Source organism: Alligator sinensis, unplaced genomic scaffold, assembly GCF_000455745.1.
Source record: "Alligator sinensis unplaced genomic scaffold, ASM45574v1 scaffold198_1, whole genome shotgun sequence".
NCBI classification, from domain to species: Eukaryota; Metazoa; Chordata; order Crocodylia; family Alligatoridae; genus Alligator; species Alligator sinensis.
The window spans coordinates 2568141-2588353 of NW_005841906.1; the positions used below are offsets into that span (position 1 = coordinate 2568141).

The 20213-nt window shown below is 42.7% G+C and overlaps 1 protein-coding gene across 1 annotated transcript in view; it reads left to right on the top strand.

Annotated features, from left to right (window-relative positions):
* Nucleotides 1-20213, top strand: part of DNAH8 (dynein axonemal heavy chain 8) — a 340250-nt gene that overhangs the window by 18339 nt on the left and 301698 nt on the right. Inside the window, exons 3-10 of the mRNA XM_025197818.1 lie at nucleotides 177-311; nucleotides 3465-3549; nucleotides 8256-8404; nucleotides 10029-10218; nucleotides 10578-10741; nucleotides 11836-12012; nucleotides 13208-13321; nucleotides 20016-20123. Of these exons, the coding sequence (XP_025053603.1) occupies nucleotides 177-311; nucleotides 3465-3549; nucleotides 8256-8404; nucleotides 10029-10218; nucleotides 10578-10741; nucleotides 11836-12012; nucleotides 13208-13321; nucleotides 20016-20123 (1122 nt within the window). The remainder of the gene's footprint in view (nucleotides 1-176; nucleotides 312-3464; nucleotides 3550-8255; nucleotides 8405-10028; nucleotides 10219-10577; nucleotides 10742-11835; nucleotides 12013-13207; nucleotides 13322-20015; nucleotides 20124-20213) is intronic.

Below are 20213 nucleotides of genomic sequence, written 5' to 3' on the forward strand. Positions count from 1 at the left end.
TTTTCTGTTAAACCACAGAAGGAGTTTACTTTTTCTTAGAGTACCATTAGGGAAGTTTCACATAAACAATAACATTTAGTAACAATTTTCAGTTAGGGAGCAGGTTAAGAGTTATAGTTTGTAACCACTTCATAGACTTTAGTTTTTTTAATACTTTTGTTTGTTTGTTGTTTTAGGCACGATATAGAGATGCAAGAGAAAGTCGAAAGATGAAAGTTGATGCTTCATATAAATATATATTTGAAGTTCTAGGAGACAGACTTAGCTTAGATGTAACAACTGTAGAAGAGATGATTTTGGATGGCCCATCAGTGAGTCTGATTTAAATATTTGTTGTGTTTCCGTTATTAATATACTTATGTATTGTTGCTGTTTCTGAACTGTATGGTTAGTCAATATTTGGTATTTTGGGGTTTTGTTTTTATCACAAGGATAAATTGGTGATGGAGTTAAGTGTTTATTTGTTGTAGTCCTATTTATTTACAGAGAATTTTCTCAAAATCCTGTATCACCAAACACAGTACAAATCAAACAAGAGAGGGCAATTTCTTTGGTCAATGTTCCAAGCTTCCTTTTCTAGTTATTACACCACTGAAAACACTTTTTTCCTTAGGTTTTTCCCAAGTTACAACTGCTCCTGGTTCCCATCTTTCTGAGGCTTTCTCTGTTTCCATTTGTGTTGATTCTTGCTGCTTCTGCTTCTTACATATAGTGCAACTAAAACAATACCCAGTGAAACCTCTGTATCTTATATGAAATAAAGCTGATTTGACAAAGCTTTATTGTGCCTTAGGTTTTGTGTTGTGGCTCCTGTTGTTAAAGCCTTCTTACTCTAAGAGGAGCCTAACTGCTTCTTAAATGTATCCTGAATGACGGGCAGCCACCAAGTCTATTTGCTTCAGCTAAATTTAACCTGTTCCCCAACATAACAGTATTTTGTTTTAATAATAATTGTATTATTTGCAAAATAGCTTCACTGAAATATTCATGTTTTTGTGTGTGTATCTAAAGTACAGTAAAATTAAAATACTATAGAAGTGTTAATGAGATTGAAAAATGATATAATATTCTTTTTTAAAAAGTACATTCTACACAGGGATGATGATAATTACAAAAGGGTAGACCCCTAACATTTTGTAGGTGGCGGGGGTAAGTGAGGAAGGGATAGAGAGAAATGGTCATATAGGGCAAGCAGATTCCACAACCTGTGAATTACCATCACAAAAGATCAGTCATAAAGTCTCAGAGCTTATGATGTCTTAGAGTCAATATTTATTATAACAAGCTTGCACAGTCAAGAACAACCAATTAAGCACTTTTTTTGGCATCTTTCCTGTCGAAGCAGAGTCACTGAGTAATGTGGAGAGCAAGCAAAAAGGGACCATGATTCTGTAGCTCAGTGAGAAGTCCCTGCTTCCAGGGCTGCTTATGGATTTTATCTTAGATAGCTATAGGTTAAAATGGAAAAAACCCTTCTGGCATGAGGAGCATGCTCATATTACTGAGCTTACAAACCATACTCCATTTCGTTTGCTTGCCTACTGGTCCCGCAAATCTTGCACTCTTGGAGTGTGTGCAAATGAGTGCACATGTGTGGTTTGTGGTGTTGCAAACCACACGCACTGTACATGCATATATTTGCTGCACTGCTAATCAGCAGTGGCAGGTTTTTTTTGACACCCGGATCTCCAGGGAGCTGAGTTGAATGATGGCTCCTAACCTGCCTTGAGAGCTGGCAGGAAGTCGCCAATAGGAGAGAGAGAAAGAGAGAGAGAGTGGGTGGGGCTACAAAAAGCCTGCAAAAATTAAATACAGGACAGTGGTTTGAACTACAGTCCCCAGGCTGCTTTCAGGGCTTGGAGGAGGGGAAATGAGGAGAAAGGAGCTTCAATATGGGGCCATTTTGCCTGGAGTAGTGTGGATGGAGCAGGGGAGAGGCCTTGCTCCATGATATGTTCCAAGTACCATTTGAAGAGGCCCCAAGGAAATTGTGGAGGAGCCTGGTCTGAGTGCAGCTGGGAGAAGGATTGACTTCCCCACAGAGGAGACCCCAGCAGAAATAGAAACTGACTGCTTCTGCAGAGCAGGACCAGAGTTAGTTGCACTTAAAAGGCTGCAGAAGTTGGTGCAGTCAATGTGATTGTGGAACAATGTGAGTCCTTGTGCCATCTGGAATAGCTTGGGCTATGCACCAGGTGAAGATTCTCATCCCAAAGAGTCCTTCTGAGACTGTTGGAGTTGGGGTTTTAAGTTGCACTGTTGAAAGGGGTACCGTATTTATTCGCATCTGAATTGACCTTGAATTTAAGATGACCCCCCAATAATGAGATTTTGTATATGAAAAATGTCTACATTCGTTATAATATTCCAGCTACAGAATCTCATTATTAGAGGGTTGTCTTAAATTTGTCAACCATTTGCAGTGGTTGGGGGGATGCAGGTGGCCCCTTGCCCTCTGCCCCGTGCCCTCCTCCCTTCTTACCCCTTCAGTCTTCCTGCCCCAGCTCCCCACCACCTCTGCTCTTCCCCCATCTCCCCACAATCTCTGCCTTTTTCCACTACTCCCTAGTCTCTGGCTCTCCCCACTGTCTCCCACACCTTACTGTGAGGCACTGCTTGGGTTCTGTTCCCTCCTGGAGCTCAGCACATGGAAACACAGCAGCCCCTACAGTCATGCAGCAGTGTCAGCACTGCTGATAGGCTGGGCAGGGGACACAGTTTCCATGTGCTCTGTGCCTGGGAAGGAGTCCAGCCTGAACTGGAGCTCAGCTGTGTCTGACAGTAAGGTGAGGGAATGGGGTGGGGGGTGGTGCAGGACAGAAGCTGCAGGGGGCAAGTGGCCAGTGTTATCAAAACCAGAAGGCCGAAGAGTTGACTTGCCAACACCAATTGATATATGTGGAAGAAGACTGTTGTTACATCTCTTTACATGAGTATAAATGCCTCAGAGATATTTGGTGTTCTGAGGTTATATATTTATAACCGTATGAGTGTGAAGATGTACACAAGAGTGCACATCTGTACATTACATCTACTCCAGGGAGCCATAGTTAATTGCCAACTAATTTTTCCTTTTTCTTTTGTTTTTGTAGTATTTTCACTTTTGCTTGGATGATGTGGAGATAGCTATTTAACACACTTTTACATTAACACAATAGTTTTCAAAGATCATGCTCAGGGTGTATTAATTACCAGCAAATGCCAAGAATGGAGTTTGTTTGTTTTTCTTTAAATTTATATTCAGGTTCTTTATTTTCACTTTAAATTCCCGATAAATAAAGTTAGAGTTTGGAAAGAACAATTTGGTCACCTAGTTCATCTTCCTGCTCTTATAGAATAAAACACTTATCCCATGTCACCAAATCCTTGAACAAGTCAAAGAACACTGTATGTTTTTAAGATAAATATAAATGAAATATTTTGACAGCATTTGATTTACAGTGATACACTTTTTGTTTTAACAGTTAGCAGCATTCGATAATTTTTTTGCCAAAGGAGGAAATAGAACATTGAAATTTTTGTATCAAGAAGGAGATGCACCAGGAGTAGGTAAATTCTTTTATTTTCTTAACATTATCATAATTTGTGTGCTGATTGTACCATCTACTGTTACTTAAATCTTCCCATTATAAGATCCTCTTCACAGTCATTAATGCCTTTATCTATAACCATACATGGACTGACATTTTTTTGCTGGGTATCTGGCTCAGGTTGAATTACTTTAGAAATTTTCGGTCTGAAAATCCATCTGTTTTTGAGAACAAAACTACAGAACATTCTTTTTTTATATTAAAAAATCTGGCAGCCATTTCTTTAAGAAGGTCTCATTCCTGGTTTGCTATCTAACTGCTGCTCTGGCTGAGTGGGCTGGGGCACTAGAACTGAAAATTTAGGGATTATTTCTCTTTTCCTTTCAATGACACTGACACCCAGGCAGCATGGAGGAGGAAGCTTCTTGACTCAGACCCAGAGGGAAAAGGAGTTGAGAAGGGAAATTTGTAGATTGGGAAATTAGTATCTTGATAATCATGAGTTTGGAATCAGGGACAAAGAAGAGAAACTGTGAGTAGGAGTTCTAGGATGAAGGTCTGGTTAGGAAAAGAGACAGGGATTAGAATATGGTGCAGGAGGTGGAAAATTGGGCAGGCACGATGATTTGGGTGGCTAGAAGAGAGGAAAGAGATGGATAATATGAGCTGGAGATGGAGAACAAGAATTGACTCTACAAGGGGGTTGAGAATAGCAAGTCAAGGTATGAAGGGAAGTTGGATTGGCTGGGGCAGAAGGTCTGGTTAGGAAAAGAGACAGGGATTAGAATATGGTGCAGGAGGTGGAAAATTGGGCAGGCACGATGATTTGGGTGGCTAGAAGAGAGGAAAGAGATGGATAATATGAGCTGGAGATGGAGAACAAGAATTGACTCTACAAGGGGGTTGAGAATAGCAAGTCAAGGTATGAAGGGAAGTTGGATTGGCTGGGGCAGTTTGAAGTATTCACAATTATCAAGGCTTTTGTCGCAGAGCACGGAGGTGCCCTGGTCCTAAAGAGGGGAAACTGCTAGGGAAGGAGCCCTAGCAGTGAGTAAGTGAGTAAGGAGCCCAGCTGTGGATTGCCAGGGCAACGGGAGCTAGTCAGCTGACTGTAAGGGGCAGGGCCTGGCTCCCTTATAAACCCTAGGGACTGAGGCCAGAGGCAGTTCCCTGCCAGCAACTAAGGAGGAAGGAGCTCTCTGTCGTGGAAGAGAGGAGAGGCCTGATGCGGGAGCAGCATCTGACATGGCTGTGAGATGAAGACTCCCCGGTAGGCTTGAATGCTGTTATGGCCAAGTGGCTTCCGTTTAAGTTATAGCCGAAGGGCTTGCGTTTGTGTTGCGGTTTGTCGCCGGTGGTTTGGGTGAGGCTACTAGGGGTTGGAGGAGGCCTCATAGGGGACCCACAGCAGTGTGGGAACCCCAGCGCCAGCAAGGGTGCAGCATTCAGGGTGCACAGACCCTGGCCCCAGAGAGGGGCAGCTGAGAAGCCCCAGAGAGGGGGCGTTGCTGAGAGTCCCCAGTATGGGCGTGGTGAGCCCCGGAGAAGGGGGCAGCATTGTGGTGAGCCCCAGAGAAGGGGGCAGCATTACGGAGAAGGCTCCAGGAGAGGGGGGGGGCAGCATTGTGGAGAAGCCCCGGGGCGGGGGGCATCATTGTGGAGAAGCCCCAGCAGAGGGGGTGCGAAGAGAGACAGGGCCACGGAGAGCCCGAGTGCCAGAGAGAAGGCACGGAGAGCCCGAGCTCCAGAGAGGGCGTAGACCTAGATCTAACAACGTCTATTCCATCTGCGAGGCTTGGGGCGTTGTAAAGGGGTGGTTGGAGCCACGCATAGCCCCTTAGGCTAGGATGCCCCTGGAGCACCCATTGTAGAGTGGGACCCACGAGGGGTCTGAGTAACCAGCGAGAAGTGACCAAGAGGGTGTAAAAGGTAGCCTCCCAAATATATGGTGTCATCAAAGACGTGGCGGGCGAGAATTTGAGGGTGCCCTTGGGCCAACTTGGCACAGGAAGGGGGCCTTGAGGAGATCACAGCCCTCCTGCAGGACCCCGCCGTGACATATGGGAAGGAGAGACTGGGAGTAAGTAAAGAGGTTTGGTTTTAGATGGGAAGCCCACAAGGGAAACTAGGACTAGCTGTTCAAAAAGACTCAGATGAGAAGCCTGAGGAATGGAGATTGGGACTGTATTGGCAAGGAGAAACAAGACAAGGAACTGGGTAATGGAAAAAACAAAATTGGAACAGGGACAAATTGCTGAGAAGGGTGCAGTAGGTACCAAGCTTTAGGAAATAGGCAGAAGATGTATGTTAACCAGAGTGTACGCACATCAGAACCTGGAAAGGAATCCAAGATTTCCAAGTCTCACTATTCCTCTGCTGTTGTCAAAGATCTTTGAAACCTATTGGCCAGGTGTGCCTCACTCTTTACTGCTGGTCCACGTAGAGAATGGTAGCCTATTACCATAGTTACTCTTTTAACTCAAGTAACAGTCCTGTGCTATGGATCTCAAGATTTCATCCCTGCCAGTAAATAATGCGAGTCTTAATATGATAACACTGTAACAAGTGAGCATCCCGGGGCTGGCTGAATTGTTGGCATGCCCACTTGTTTCTGGGCTAACCACCCACCTACCTCATCTGCCACGCCTTTATATCAATATAAAGTTGATAAGGTGGGAGGCTGCCCATTTACTTGCCTTGATGCCAAGGGCCTATACATGGTTCCGAACCTTCCCTTATACCTTGTCCCATGTCTCGCAGATAGCATCCATGGCCTAACACCCGGCCTATAATCCCATGCCCTCGCACTGGGATCTGCACTCCAGTGCCTCACGTTGGGACTCTTACTCATATGTCCTCGCACTGGGCTCTCAGTCTCACTCATTTGGGGCTCCCAGCCCTTCCTTTTCCTTGGGCTCCCTGCCTGGCTTGGGACCCTCTTGGTCCCCTCATGCCCTCACCCTGGGGCCTCATCCCCTGCCCATCACTGGGCCTGAATCCCCTTGCCTGAGGAGCTTTACAGCCAGCTCCTTCCTGGGCTTGGGGCCCCACCCCCTGGACCCTCATCCAGCTCCTTCATACACCTAAGGACTCACTGTGAGCCTGGGCTCTGCCTCAGGTCCCTTCACACAACCTGGGCCCTGCCTCAGGCCTTGCTGTGAGCCTGTGCCCGAGCTTTGTTTTTGGTTTGTGCTCCCCTTGCCTTTCCCCTCTATGGGGCAACCCACAAGGCAGCAGGGGCTGTGCCTTTCTGGTACTCCATGCTCACCCTTCACTGGGGACATACAGATGTGGCATTTTCAGGAGACTGCCCCGCCACCAGCAGTCCCACCACACTATCCAGCCCCAGCAGGGTGTAGTTTTAAGTCACGGCCCAGGACCAGGAACCTCCAGTCATTCCCATAGTTCCTGCCCTGTACCTCCAAGTTGTCTGAGCAGCAGGTCCAGCCAGGTGATGTTCTCCCCTTGTCTGCTAGCAACAAACTGTTGGCTGCGTGGCTCAGGGCCTGCTTTTATCACCAACAGCTGGGCCCTGTTCCCAATCAGGCAGTTGTGCCTGATTGGGAGTGCAGCCACCTGCAGGATGCTCTGCTGCTCCATGCCCCTGTGAGTAACAGAGCACAATTTGTGCTGTTTTACAAACACATGATGGAATTTCCAGCTCCATCCCCCCCACAGCTTACAAGCAACAGCAACTGCGCTCTTGGCCTTGTGGCACAGCCCCCCTGCACCGTGGGGGGCAAAGCGGCTCGGTCCCAGCTGCCAGGTATCGGCACAGCCTCTGCCACAGTGTGCTGCTGCAGCCTGACTCAGCACAGTGCAGGGCCATGTGCTTTTGGGCAGCTTCAAGCTGTCACCTGGGGTTGGGTAGCAGGAATATGGAGGGAATACTCAGCTGTGTGGATAAGGAGACTGTGAGATGTGATATTGATGAGTTGGCCTGGTGTAAGATCAACGGTGTTGTCAGGTGGATGTGATATTCGATGTTAGTGACATCAGGAACCTCCCTTTCAGTGTTCCTGAACAGAAGAAGGGACTTTCCAAAGTCATCCTGCTCCTTGTCTGTGGCAGGTCTGGAACCAAAGGGTCTTCCTGATCCTTCAGGTCTTATTTCCCTGAGTCCTTTTTCAGCCTCAGCATTAACCCTGGAATCAACAGTGAAGTCATACTCTTAAGTCATTTATGCCTGCTAGAATCTGAGACAGTTGCCTGTATTAGGTCCAAAAAGCCCTCCAAGTGTCCACTACTTTATTGGTCTTTTGGGCTTTGTTGTCTCATGTGTTCAGCACTTTGGCTTGATGTGACACTAGTTCCAGCTATGGCTGTGTCCCAAGGGGGCCGTTTTTAAAATCATGTGCTCATAGAAAGCCTGACTGCATTTACATGTGCAGAGTGAGCTGTATGTGTTCTTGTCACCCTAGGTGTCAAGGAGATCTGTTCCCTCTGCCTGTCTCCAGTTAGAAAACTGTCTTGTAGATGTGGCAGAAGATGCTGCTGCTGTTATTTTGAGTGTGTGCCACTGTTGGCACCCTCCAAAGGGTCCTTGACACATCTGCTATAGTAGAGACTGAGTTGTTTAGTTGGTCTGGGGTTGGGACCAGTCTTTCCCCATGTCACTACCCAGTTACCTCCAGTATTACTTACCACAGTATTACGTACCTATATTTGCCCACACACACACTTGGATTTTAAAAAAAATACTAATATGCTTTAATTTATTTTCAGAATGTGGTCGAACAATTCCAGGAGTTGTAAAAGGAACTAAAATTATGAGATTGTATGTCGATATCACACCAGACAAGTTCAAAGGACTCTGTTTATTCTTCACTCGTTATAAGAATGACACCCCTGTAAATGCAAAAACTATGCATGAGGTACTCTCTCATTTTTATGGTTCTTATATTGGTTATACCCAGAATTAAAGTTAGGATGTTGTATATCAGGTTCATATTGTTATTGCATTATAATGTAGCACCTCATATTTTTTTCCTGACTGTTGATTCATAGCACAAAGTTCTCTATACTCTCCTTTTTGTGGGGGCATACTTGAATACACACTCCTTGAATACTTTAGAAATGGGCATATTCCTAGCAAGCACAAGTGAGATATCCTTACGAAAGGGTTGCATATGCTACCAGCTACATTGATTTGCTCCTTATTTCCTTCCTTACTGTCTCTGAAGAAGTTAAAGTCACAATCAATATTAGAGATATCAAGGAAATCTCTAAGCTCAAGTACATGCAGCACGAAGAAAGCAAGGAGAGGAAGAGATTGCTTGACTCGTTCCTCCTTTACATCATTATGGGATGCCAAAAACAATTTTAGCCTTAGTAGATTGTGTTAGAATCTACATTTCTATTTTACTCTTTTGATAGTAAAAATATTTTGGCCTGATTTTCATCTACACTAAAGCCTCTTTATAGTACTCTAACAGTGTTAAGGGGCCTTAGCATAAATGAAAATCAAGTCTGTATAGGTTTATCTAGTAATTCATTGCAATTTCAGACTCTTAGGATAGGAAATCCATCTTTATTTTAAAGCACTACTATGTATATTAGTACTAAACGAATAATAAATAGTAATATTTAAAATAATACAGTTTATACCATTAAAAAGTCTAGATTATTAGGTCTCAAAAGAAAGAAAGCACTGGTAGATAGTCAGATATAGTATAGGATCTTAACAGTGTGTGTAGTCCCAATATTGACCACAAGTTTTATATTGGGAAAATTTTTGTAAGGGTAAGGGGTTAATTTAAAAATGGTGATTTGAAAGTCACCTAGAAATTTTGGAAAGGTTGGAGCACCCAGAGAGACTGAGGGCTATCCATAGAGACTGGTAATTGAATTATAGGGAGCCCTGCTCAGGACTAGTATTGAAGGATTGGACTGACTGGCAGCCCCATGATGAGTAGGGCAGAGTGTGGCAGCTCAAGCCCCAGTCTGATAACCTGAGGGCAGCATCTTAAATTTATATTCATTTTAACATCAGGGTGTGGCAGACAAGGTATTTGGGTAATAGAGACCAGAGAGAGACAGGACTAGTGCAGACAAGCCACCTGCAGAGGTGGAGGGTCCTGTTCTAGGTGCCAGCAGCTAAAATTAGGCTACTTGTTCAGCTATTAGCACAAAGATTTAAGTGGCACTTAAAATTGAAATGAATGGGTTTTGGCAAATGGCTAGTGTATTTTGAATGATTTAAATGGCTCTTTGCTCTACCGATGGGTCTCTTAAATAGTGTATACTATATTAAAAATGTACTGAATCATCAGAGAATAGTTTCTTATCTGTTGTGTATGAGATAAAAATCAATAACACTGTTACATATTCTTATGTATGTCGGTATTTCAAAATAAACAACACCTTTCCTAAACAATGTTTTTGTTGTAATATTTTTAAATTTAAATTGATCTATATGCAAACCTTCCATGTTTTTAAAAAAAGTGTTTCCAGGAAAATCTGTTGCATTGCTTATAATAATTGTATTTTCTTTTACAGGAGATATATTTTTGTACATTGGATGCTACTGAAGGACTTCTACTTGGTGTTAGGAATATGCTATCAAAGATTTTTCTACCAGCTATTCTTGCAACAAACAATTGGGGTGCTTTAAATCAAACCAAACAGGGAACATATGAAAAACAGAATTTTACAGAAACCATTAACAGATATCTTTCATTTTTAGATGGTAAGAAACAGATTAAGTAAATCATTCCATTTAAGGGGTTACCTTTTAAAAGAAAGAGTCTTAAACATATTAAAGAAATATAATCCCATTCTACAAGGAAAATACAATGTACATACCAATGTTGTTACTTGATAGGCTTCAGTTTGCATGGCATGACATTTTTAAGGAAGGAGCTAGCACAGTATTTATGATCACAATTTTCATTTTTTTTTTTTTATTACTTTTTTGTGAGCCAAGTAAAATAATTATTTTGTAGCAGCAAAATTGATTATTGGTTTTATTTCTGAAATGAAGTGCTTTGGATTGCTAGAAACAAACAGGGTTTGAGCATATTCTTCATTTTAATTTTTTTATCGTAGGTGCTACAATAAGCATTAAAGGAACTGTTGAGTTAAAAAAAGTAGATTCTGTTGACTTTTCTAAACTCCAGTCCTTTGAGGAAGTCGCAGCAGCAGCTGCTAATCCTGATACAGTGCATGAGCTAGAGGATGTGCTTATGATATGGTATAAGCAGATCGAACAAGTAAGTTATCTTAAAATGTATATCCCAATAGACAGAACCAATAAGTTCTTTAATAATCTGTATAGTCTTAAATCATTGTGGTATACAAAACGATAGGAAGGAGAGGAGAATAAGACAAGGGAACATACATATTTTACACATCCACACACCTATAGGCACATACTGATATTTGGTCTATAGAGACCAAATACCATCTCTCTTTATGGAAAGATGGCACTTCTTGCCAGTTAATGATCTTCCCCCATTAAAGTCTGTCAAGCCTCACATTTCTGCAAGTTTTTATCAGTTGGCAATGTACTGTTGATACTCTTGCTAATTTCATCTGTGTTCTCTGAATCCACCGTGTCAAATGGACTGTCCAACAAAAGAAAAACATATAAAAAGTTTTGTTTCTAATTAAATAATTATCTTCCCCAGGTTTTTTTAAAAGTAATTAGTTAGCTTCACTGAAACTCAAACTCTTACGGAATCATGTAAATGCACGATTTAGCTCATCCCAGCTTACGGCAGTACTTAAGTGCTCATTTCGTGTCTCATTGGCCGAAGTTTCAGTGTATGATAGTGTGGTTTGTTTGTTTGTTTTAAATAGAATTATTCTTTGAAATGCTGTATCCCATCTCTAAAGCAGGGGTGGCCAGTATGCAGCATGTATGCCATAAGTGGCTCAGAGCCTCTGTGGGTAGCATGTGGCAGATGAGAGAAGGAGTAGGGAGCACAGCAGCAGACAAGGCAGGAAGCAGAAGCCAGAGTAGGAAATCAATCAGGGAAAACAGAGTGGGGAGCAGAAGCAGAGTAGCAGATCACACAGAGGAAGGAAATCAGAGTGGCACTTGGATAGTGCAGGACTAATTTGTGGTGTCCCTGTCAAAAAGGTTGATTCTCACTGCATCCTGAATGTCTTCAGCCCAGCTGTTTGTTATTTATGGATGGATATTTCTGGTATAAGAAATCAAATACATATGAGAACAGAGTTCATGTTTTATTTTTAAATTAGAAGTAGTATATCTATCACTGATAGTTATATACAATATGAAATATATAAACTAGAAATGCAATTTATTTTTTTTTTTTACATTTAAAATTATTGGTTGTAGGTTTTGATTGAGAGTGAGCAGATGAGAAAAGAAGCTGATGATTCAGGGCCGCTGACTGAGCTAGAGCATTGGAAACGCACGTCTGCTAAATTTAATTTTATTATTGAACAGATCAAAGGACCAAGCTGCAAATCTGTCATAAATGTTTTAAATATTGCACATTCTAAACAATTGAAGGTAATTCTCCATTCTTTTCAACTCTGCCTTGATTGGTTCAAGGCTGGGCTCTGTAGCCAAGGGGCTTGTGTGGTGAGCTAGGGATCAGAAGGTTAAGAGTTCAAGGCTGGGTGCATCTCCCTGAACTTCCCAGTTGAAAATGGTAGTCCTTGTGTTTGAGGAAACTTTTTTAACAAGCTCATTTGGTTAAAGTATGGTCCTAATAATATCAAGGTTGCAGGTTCAATCCCTGGTTGGGGTAAATAATCTCTATACAGTGGACAATAAGCTGAATATGTGTCAACAGTGTGCCCTTGTTGCCAAGAAGGCTAACTGTATACTGGGCTGCATTAGTAGGAGCATTGCCAGCAGATCTAGGGAAGCGATTCTTTCCCTCCATTCAGCACTGGTGAGGCCACATGTGGAGTACTTTATCCAGTTTTGGGCCCCACACTACAGAAAGGATATGGACAAACTGGAGAGAGTCCAGTGAAGGGCAACAAAAATGGTTAGGAGGCTGGGGCACATGATTTAGGAGGAGAAGCTGAGGGAACTGGGTTTATTTAGTCTGCAGAATAGAAGACTGAGGGGGCATGTCTGCAAATTCATTAATTACGGCTGCTACTGTGCATTAGTGCAGATAAACGCTTTTTAGGTGATGCTTAATGCCCATTGTACTAATTACTGTGCATTAGTACATTAGCATGGTTTTTGCATGACATGCTAATGCGCAGTAGAATTCGTCCAATGAGCATTAAGTGTTTCATGTAGACGTGCCCAGGGGGTATTTAATAGCAGCCTTTAACTACCTAGAGGATGGAGCTAGACTGTTCTCAGTTGTAGCAGATGACAGAATAAGGAGACATGGTCTCAAGTTGCAGCAAGGGAAGTTTCGATTGGATATTATGAAAAACTTTCTCATTAGGAGGGTGGTGAAGCACTGAAACACGTTACCTAGAGAGGTGGTGGAATCTCAATCCTTGGAGGTGTCTAAAGCCTGACTTGACAAAACCCTGGCTGGAATGACCTAGTTGGGGATGGTCCTGCTTTGAGTAGGGGTTTGGATTAGATGACCTCCTGAAGTCCTTTCCAACCCTAACTTCTATGATTCTGTGATTCAAAACTTTTTTTTTTTTTTTTTTTTTTTTTTTTTTTTTTTTTTTTTTTTTTTTTTTTTTTTTTTTTTTTTTTTTTTTTACTGTATTTCTCTGTTTAGATATGGAGAGAGCTGGATGCCAGAATCACAGATACAGCAAATGAATCAAAAGACAACGTGAGATATTTATACACACTTGAAAAAGTTTGTCAGCCACTTTACAATTATGATCTGGTAATTCTATCCTTTGTGATTTTCAAGTATATAGTGTAAAATATAGAGGTGCACCAATATATCGGTCCATATCGAATCAACACCAATAAAAGGAAAATTGACATTATTGACAATTAGCTTTTTTTGGTAGTGATAAATGCTGCGTTCTGCTAGTTAATCTGTGGTGGGGGGGAAGGAGCATGGGGGAGGGAAGGGCCCCCCACCCAGTGCCATCACCGCTTGTTTCGCCCCTGCCAGCTCTGAGCGCAGCCCTGACCCAGTGTCTCCGCTGAGAAGAGGCTGGAGCAGACCCTGGCCCTGAGCCCGCAGCTGGCTGACCTCACCCCACGCACAAATCCAGGAGGCACATGCCCCCCATGCCTTCTCCAGGGGTGCACACTGTGGCAGGGTGCTGCCCCCACTCCCCCACACCCTGTGGACGAGCTGTGGCTCTGTCTCACGCACCATCCCGCCCCGCCCCAGTGAGGCAGTGCCTACTACCCCTGCCCCATTCTCTTCCTCACCATTAGGACCTTGATCTGCCCCCACCCGCCCCTCCCATTCCCTTTTCCCCCACCACAGACTTACTGGCTGGACACTGCTCTCCAAGCTGCTGGGCTGCATATCAGTTATTGGATTGGTATTGACAAATATGGCTAGTTAATAATCAATCAGCTATTGGTATCAGCCAAAAAAAAATCTTTATTGGTGCACCCCTAGTAAAATCTTCATGTAGGATGTGCAGAAAACAGTGAACTTTAAGACAGAAGCTTCTTTATGATGACTTCTACTTCAGAATATTTTTTCTAAATACTAATCTAGCTTTGAATTTTTAAACTATTGTTTTATTAGACCTGATTATACTTTACCTTCTTTGCCTATAAATTAAGCCTTATTTCAGCATGTTCCAACATTCAGCATGGGTCAACATAACCTTGCAGTTGTATCTTGGCTTTGTTGTACATAAAGATCTATTTATTCATTAGAAGAAGTCAAAAGGATGAAGAAGAACAGAAAATTATATGATTAAACTGTCTCAAAACAGGAAAAAATCAGATTGAGAGGACTAGGGATCTCGTGTAGATACCAAATTAAATATACTTGCCAGTAAAATGTTTTTTGGATAGTGACTGTTATAGTGAATGCCAGATTTCTTGCTGCTTTTGCAGCTTAGCGAATCTTTTTCCTCAGTCATTTTTTACAGACCATTAAGACAGCCCTTCAATTAGATACAACCTTCTTGTCTGGAGTAATCATTTCCATTAACATGAGCAAAGAAATACAAGCAATTTGGGAAGTTTCCTGGAGTTACATAAGAAAATCATGTTTAATTTGTGCCTTCAATAAGTTCAGCAATTAGACTTTTTCTTGGCTCTCACTACTAAGTAATCTTACTGAAATTCATTTCCTGTGCATGTTTTTATTCCTTCTTTTTGTTCTAGATAAGGGAGAGCCAGCTAAGTTACTTAAAAACCCCTATTACTGTAGTATGCGATACCCTTGTGAGGCAGGAAAATCAGAGAACAGACTTACTGAGATCACAAAGAAAAGCTGTGGCAGCGCAGCGAATTTAAATCTGTGTGTCATATGTTCCACCTTTGTACTCTAGGCAAGGCTTCCTCTCTTCCATCCTCCTATAAAAATGGGTTCTGGTTTTCTTTTTCAGTTGGTAGGCATGGGTAGTCATCAGTCCAGCCAGGTATGAATGACAAGAGGTTTTGTTTTGTTTTTTTAATGCTACCATCATTCTGGAACTTGGACCTAGTATGGTACATTTCATAGAGGCAGATTTGCAGGATCTTTTGGCTGAAGAGATGTCTGAAAAGCAGTGTGGTTTCTGTCTGTACTTGCACATATCGCGGGAAGATGGAAGGATTTCCATCTTGTTTGGCTCTTCATGTCATGAGGAGGAGACTGAGAGGATTTTATAGCAGTCCCACTAACTGCTATAAAACTATTAACAGTTTTATAATATAAAACTATTAACAGTTAGTTATAACTAACTGAAGCAGGGTTCAAAAGAGAATGGAGCTAGACTGTTCTCAGGGGAGGCAGATGACAGAACAAGGAGCAATGGTCTCAAGTTGCAGCAAAGGAAGTTTAGGTTAGATATTAAGAAGAATTTTCTCACTAGGTGGGTAGTCAAGCAGTGGAACAGGTTACCCAGAGAGGTAATAGAAGCTCCATCCTTGGAGGTTTACAAAACCTGGCTAGACAAAGCTTTGGCTGGGATGATCTATTTGGGGTTGGTCCTGCTTTGAGCAGGGGGTTGGACTGGATGACCTCCTGAGGTCCCTTCCAGCCCTAACTTTCCATCTGGAAATCATAGAATCATAGAAAAATGGCACAGGAAATTCAAGGCTGGAGGACTTTGGGCATGGGGCAGGCACAGGCCCCTTGCCCCCGTCACTGACCCAGCAGACCCTGCATGCCCTGTCACTGACTGAGCAAAGCCCTCTTCAGTTGGGAGAAGGCAGACTCTCTCACAGTTGATTAGATATGTGTGATTCATAAAATAGTGAATGATTTTATCCCTAATTTAAACAAAAGTAGATACCAAAAGGTCTGGACAATATTAATGATGGAGGCATCAAAGTACATGCATATGTTTAAAGTCCACTGAGCAGAACAGGCTGAATGTCACTCAGGATGTTCCTAAGTTATTTTTCTCTCATAGCAGCCAATTTTGCTCTTGGAGAAAAAAATGAACAGCTATACACTTGTGGTTTTTCCTGGGAAAATGTCATGTAAATAAAGGAGCCTGTTATTCCATATTTCTCTAGTAGTGTGACATTGATAAACGTCTCTAAGAGGTGATTAGTTCACCTTATATAAGGCAGCCAAAATAATTATCTGTAAGAACTGATCCTGCAGGGTTCTATAATGGTTTAGTCACTTCTGGTTTTCTTAAAATATATATATTTATATTATATTATATATTTATATTATTTATATATATTATCACCTAATATAGTGATGACCTTAGGGACATCACTATAGTCTCCATGCTCAAAGACCCAATTGTAGGAGTCTCTCAAGAGACCAAAATGTCTATCTTGAGTCTTACTCAGCTTTATCAACTTTATAGCTTGTTTAAACACAGCTGGCATATGAGCGTGTTTCTTGGAGGAAGCCAGCGAGTGCTTGTTAGAAATACTGTAATTATCATCTCCTACCTACTCTTAGGTTTAGACAATTTTACTCTAGGTGATGGGGAAAGAAATAGCTGTGGAATCATTGCATTTCTTATGCAGGGGACAAATATATTAATAATAAAGGTATTTTTCCAACCTATACCCACTTTAGATGTGAAAATGAGATATTAAAATGAGACACAAGATTGTATACATATTGAAAATAATATATGCTCGGCTTAGGTTTTGGTTTCTTTTTTAGTTATCTGATGTGTTTCTTCTTGTGGTTCCCTTATTGGTTGAAAGATTGCATTTTGTTCTTTTGTGTTCCAATTATGAATCCTAATTGTGTCATATGTATTATTAATCTCAGGTAATATCTTGATATGACAAGTTAAGATATCTGCCTCTTCTGTTTGCAAAGCTACCAACTAGTCTTGTTTCTTGCATACAGTACAGGATATAATGAATTGATTCTCTTTGCCAGGTCTGTATGACCTACCTGAAGGCTGCCACATGTGTCTGTTCAGTTGACATAGAAGAAGGAGGAATGCAACTAGGAAAAAAACGGTTGCTTAGCTTTGTTTGTTGTATCCACTTTTTCCCATTCGGCTCCTATTGAACTCCAGGGAATGTTGCTTTAAGTATTTTCTTGTAAGTTTCTGTCTAGGACTTGCCCATCAATCATATATAGCATATATTTACTTTCTGCTTAATAAAGATATAGTGCTGTCCATAGTGGCTGTTCCCATATAAAGTGCATAAAATGGGAGTAGAGGAAACTAATCTAGTGGGAGTCAAACTTTTTGGCAGATGTGACACAAAATTAGTCCCTCGCTCTCCCTGACTGCCACACAGTTCCCTTCCCCTGTCTGATTTCTGCTCTTCTTTCTGCTTCTTTCCCTATTTTCTGTTGTGCTGCCTGTCTCCTACCTGGTCTGCCACATGCCACACAGAGAAGCTGCCTGTGTCACTTAGGGCACCACATGCTGGCAGTTGGCCATCCATGCTTTAATCAATAGGATTAACAATGAGCAGTCTTCCCTCAGTACCATAGTGTGTCACTAGATGGTGCCAGGTATCTGACATCAAATTCACAGGTTCATGTAAACATCAAATTTAGACTTCTGTGAGAGTTACTAGTTTGAAAGTCTTCTTAAAGAAAACATCATAGAAGTTACAGACAGAAGACCTATGCTAATTGGACATATAGTACATTCTTCTGCCCAGATAGAATACTTAGCTTTTAGTTCTTTGGTTAATGCACAGTAGTCCAAGGTGTGTCTCTTTGTTGGGAGATAATTCTACTACTGAGCATCTTCAAGTTTTCTTTCCTGGTATATAATCTAAGATTTTCCTTTCTTAGATAGTCTGTGCTTGATGAAAGTGATTTAGTTGCATATTACTTCTTATAGGCATGGAGGTAATCGTACTGGGCACATCTACACATCCTATTAATGTGCTTTAAACTTATTAATGCGCTGCAAACTTATTGCATAGTAAAATAAGGCTTAGTAAGCTTTCCCTGGGAGGGCATCTACACTAGGGTTACCATATGTCCAAGTTTTCCTGGAGATGTTCTCTTTTGTGGCCCCCTGTCCTCGTGTCCTGGTGGGTTTTTAAAATGGGAGCAAGTGTCCCGGGCATATCACTGGCTCCCCCCACAACCGGGTGTCCTATTTTTAGATACTGGAAATATGGTAACCTAGACACATGCACCTGCTGGGGGAAGTTCATTGCAGGGATACTCTGCCCCTCCACAATAGCTAGGGGAAGAGTAGGGCGAGCTCCAGGTTACTCTGGGTGCCAGCCCCGGGTTGGCAGGGGGCACCAGGGTCAGGCCTAGTTCTGGGGGGGCAGTGGGAGCTGTCCTGCTTTCAGGGAGCTGCCTCCCAGTCCTGTGCCCTGATTGGGCTAGGAAACAGTCCCCTACCCCAGGCATCTGCCTGTCTCCCAGCATCATGGGGTAGAGAAACTGTCCCCTGTCATGGGCAGCTGCCTGTTTCCTAGCCCCGCGCCCCTATTTGGAGATTGGGGCACAGAGCTGGGAAGTAGGCAGCTGCCCAGTGTGGGGACATTCCTTTGCCCTTGCTGCCTGGGCTGACCGGGAGCAAATTGCTTCTGGTCAGCTGTCTACATGTACAGTAGCTACTGCACAGTAAATCTACCTGTATCTACAGGTACTAGCCAACTTCATATTAGACTATTTTACTGCAGTAAATGATGCACACATTTAGACGGTAATTCTTTACTGCGCAGTAAGTTGGTCTACTGTGCAATAAAGTGTCTTGTGTAGATGTGCCCACTGAGAGGTAAAAATGTCTGCACCTCTGATCTGACCATTGACCAGATGTGACGGATTCAGGTTCCAGGGCAACTCTCATGACTCCTAACGGGGAGTGGTCATGCAATTACTGCTCCTGCTCCACCTCTGAGGTCCTTACCTCCTTTACTAACCCGTCATGCCTTTGATGTTAATATTTTTTGGGAGGGAAGCTGGCTGAGGGACCTAGAGCGAGCCTCAGTTGTTTTGTGTGTTAGGCTTTGGCCTTCATGGTCTCCACCCCTTTTTCACTTGCTGAACTCTCTCTAGCTCTAGTCCACTGTACCAGACCCCAGCTTTTTGTCTGGCCTTCCAAGGCCTTTATTTCTGCCCTCTCTTGGGCTGCTGAGCTTCCCTGGGCTCTCACTGTCTGGGCCCTAGGCCCAGTTTCTGCCCAACTCCAGGCTTTGGGCCCTCTGGCCCCCAAGTCCAAGTCCTACCCTTCTTGGGCTCTGGGTCCTCTGCCCCCCAAGTCTATGCCTCTTAGGTGCTAATGAAAATTGCCTCTGGTGGCCTCTATGGGTCCTCCAAAACCACCCCTACAGTCTTGTCGAAACCACCAGATCTTCACTTAAGTACCTAGTCCTCCCTGGGTGCTGGACTCTCCTGGTCCCCCTCAGGCATCAGATCTAACAGCAACCAAAATATAAGCCCTTCTGGTTTTAGCACAACCTCCTACCCAGCCATTGGTCTTAATTCATTGTATAACACAAACTCCTACCCAGCCATTGGTCTTAATTCATTGCTATCCTTCAGCCTTTCTTTAGCTGTCTCTCGGCCTAGCACACTGACAATCTGCCTCTCAGCCACAGACACTTCTACAGAGCTCTTCCCTGTTCAGTCTCTGGAGCCAAACTGCCTGATCTACCTCTGGCCCTGCCTTGCATCTTCCCCAGGGCCCTGCCCTCTTCCAGTCAGGTGACTCCCCAGGGTTACCTGCAGGTGCATCTCATTTCTATGGCAGCCCAGTTACAGTGGCACTCTGCCTGTTCTGCAGGGCTCTTCTTAGGCTGCTTATCCCTTAAAATGACAGGGTGCCCCAGGCTCTCTGTCACACCAGATTATGTACAAATTTTACATGTTTTACTATTACCAAATTACTTTAGTAATAATTTGGTATGCCTGACTGCTTTTCTAATAAATTTTTTGTGTGTGCAAGATGTGAGCTGGTTTTGATCATCTAATAAATATATATTATAAGTTGAGAATAAAAAAAAACTTAAGAACAGAGAAGTGAAATTTTGTTTAAAAATTTTAGGTATCCATGGCACATGGAATACAAAATTTGATTAATGCTATAAGAATGATTCACAGCGTTTCAAGATATTATAATACGTCAGAGAGAATGACGTCACTGTTTATAAAGGTAAGCATATTGTCACAAACTTGTCCATGGGGCACCCCCAGAGCCCTAAGATTCTCCCTGCTGTCCCACTGCATGATTCCTACCACTGTT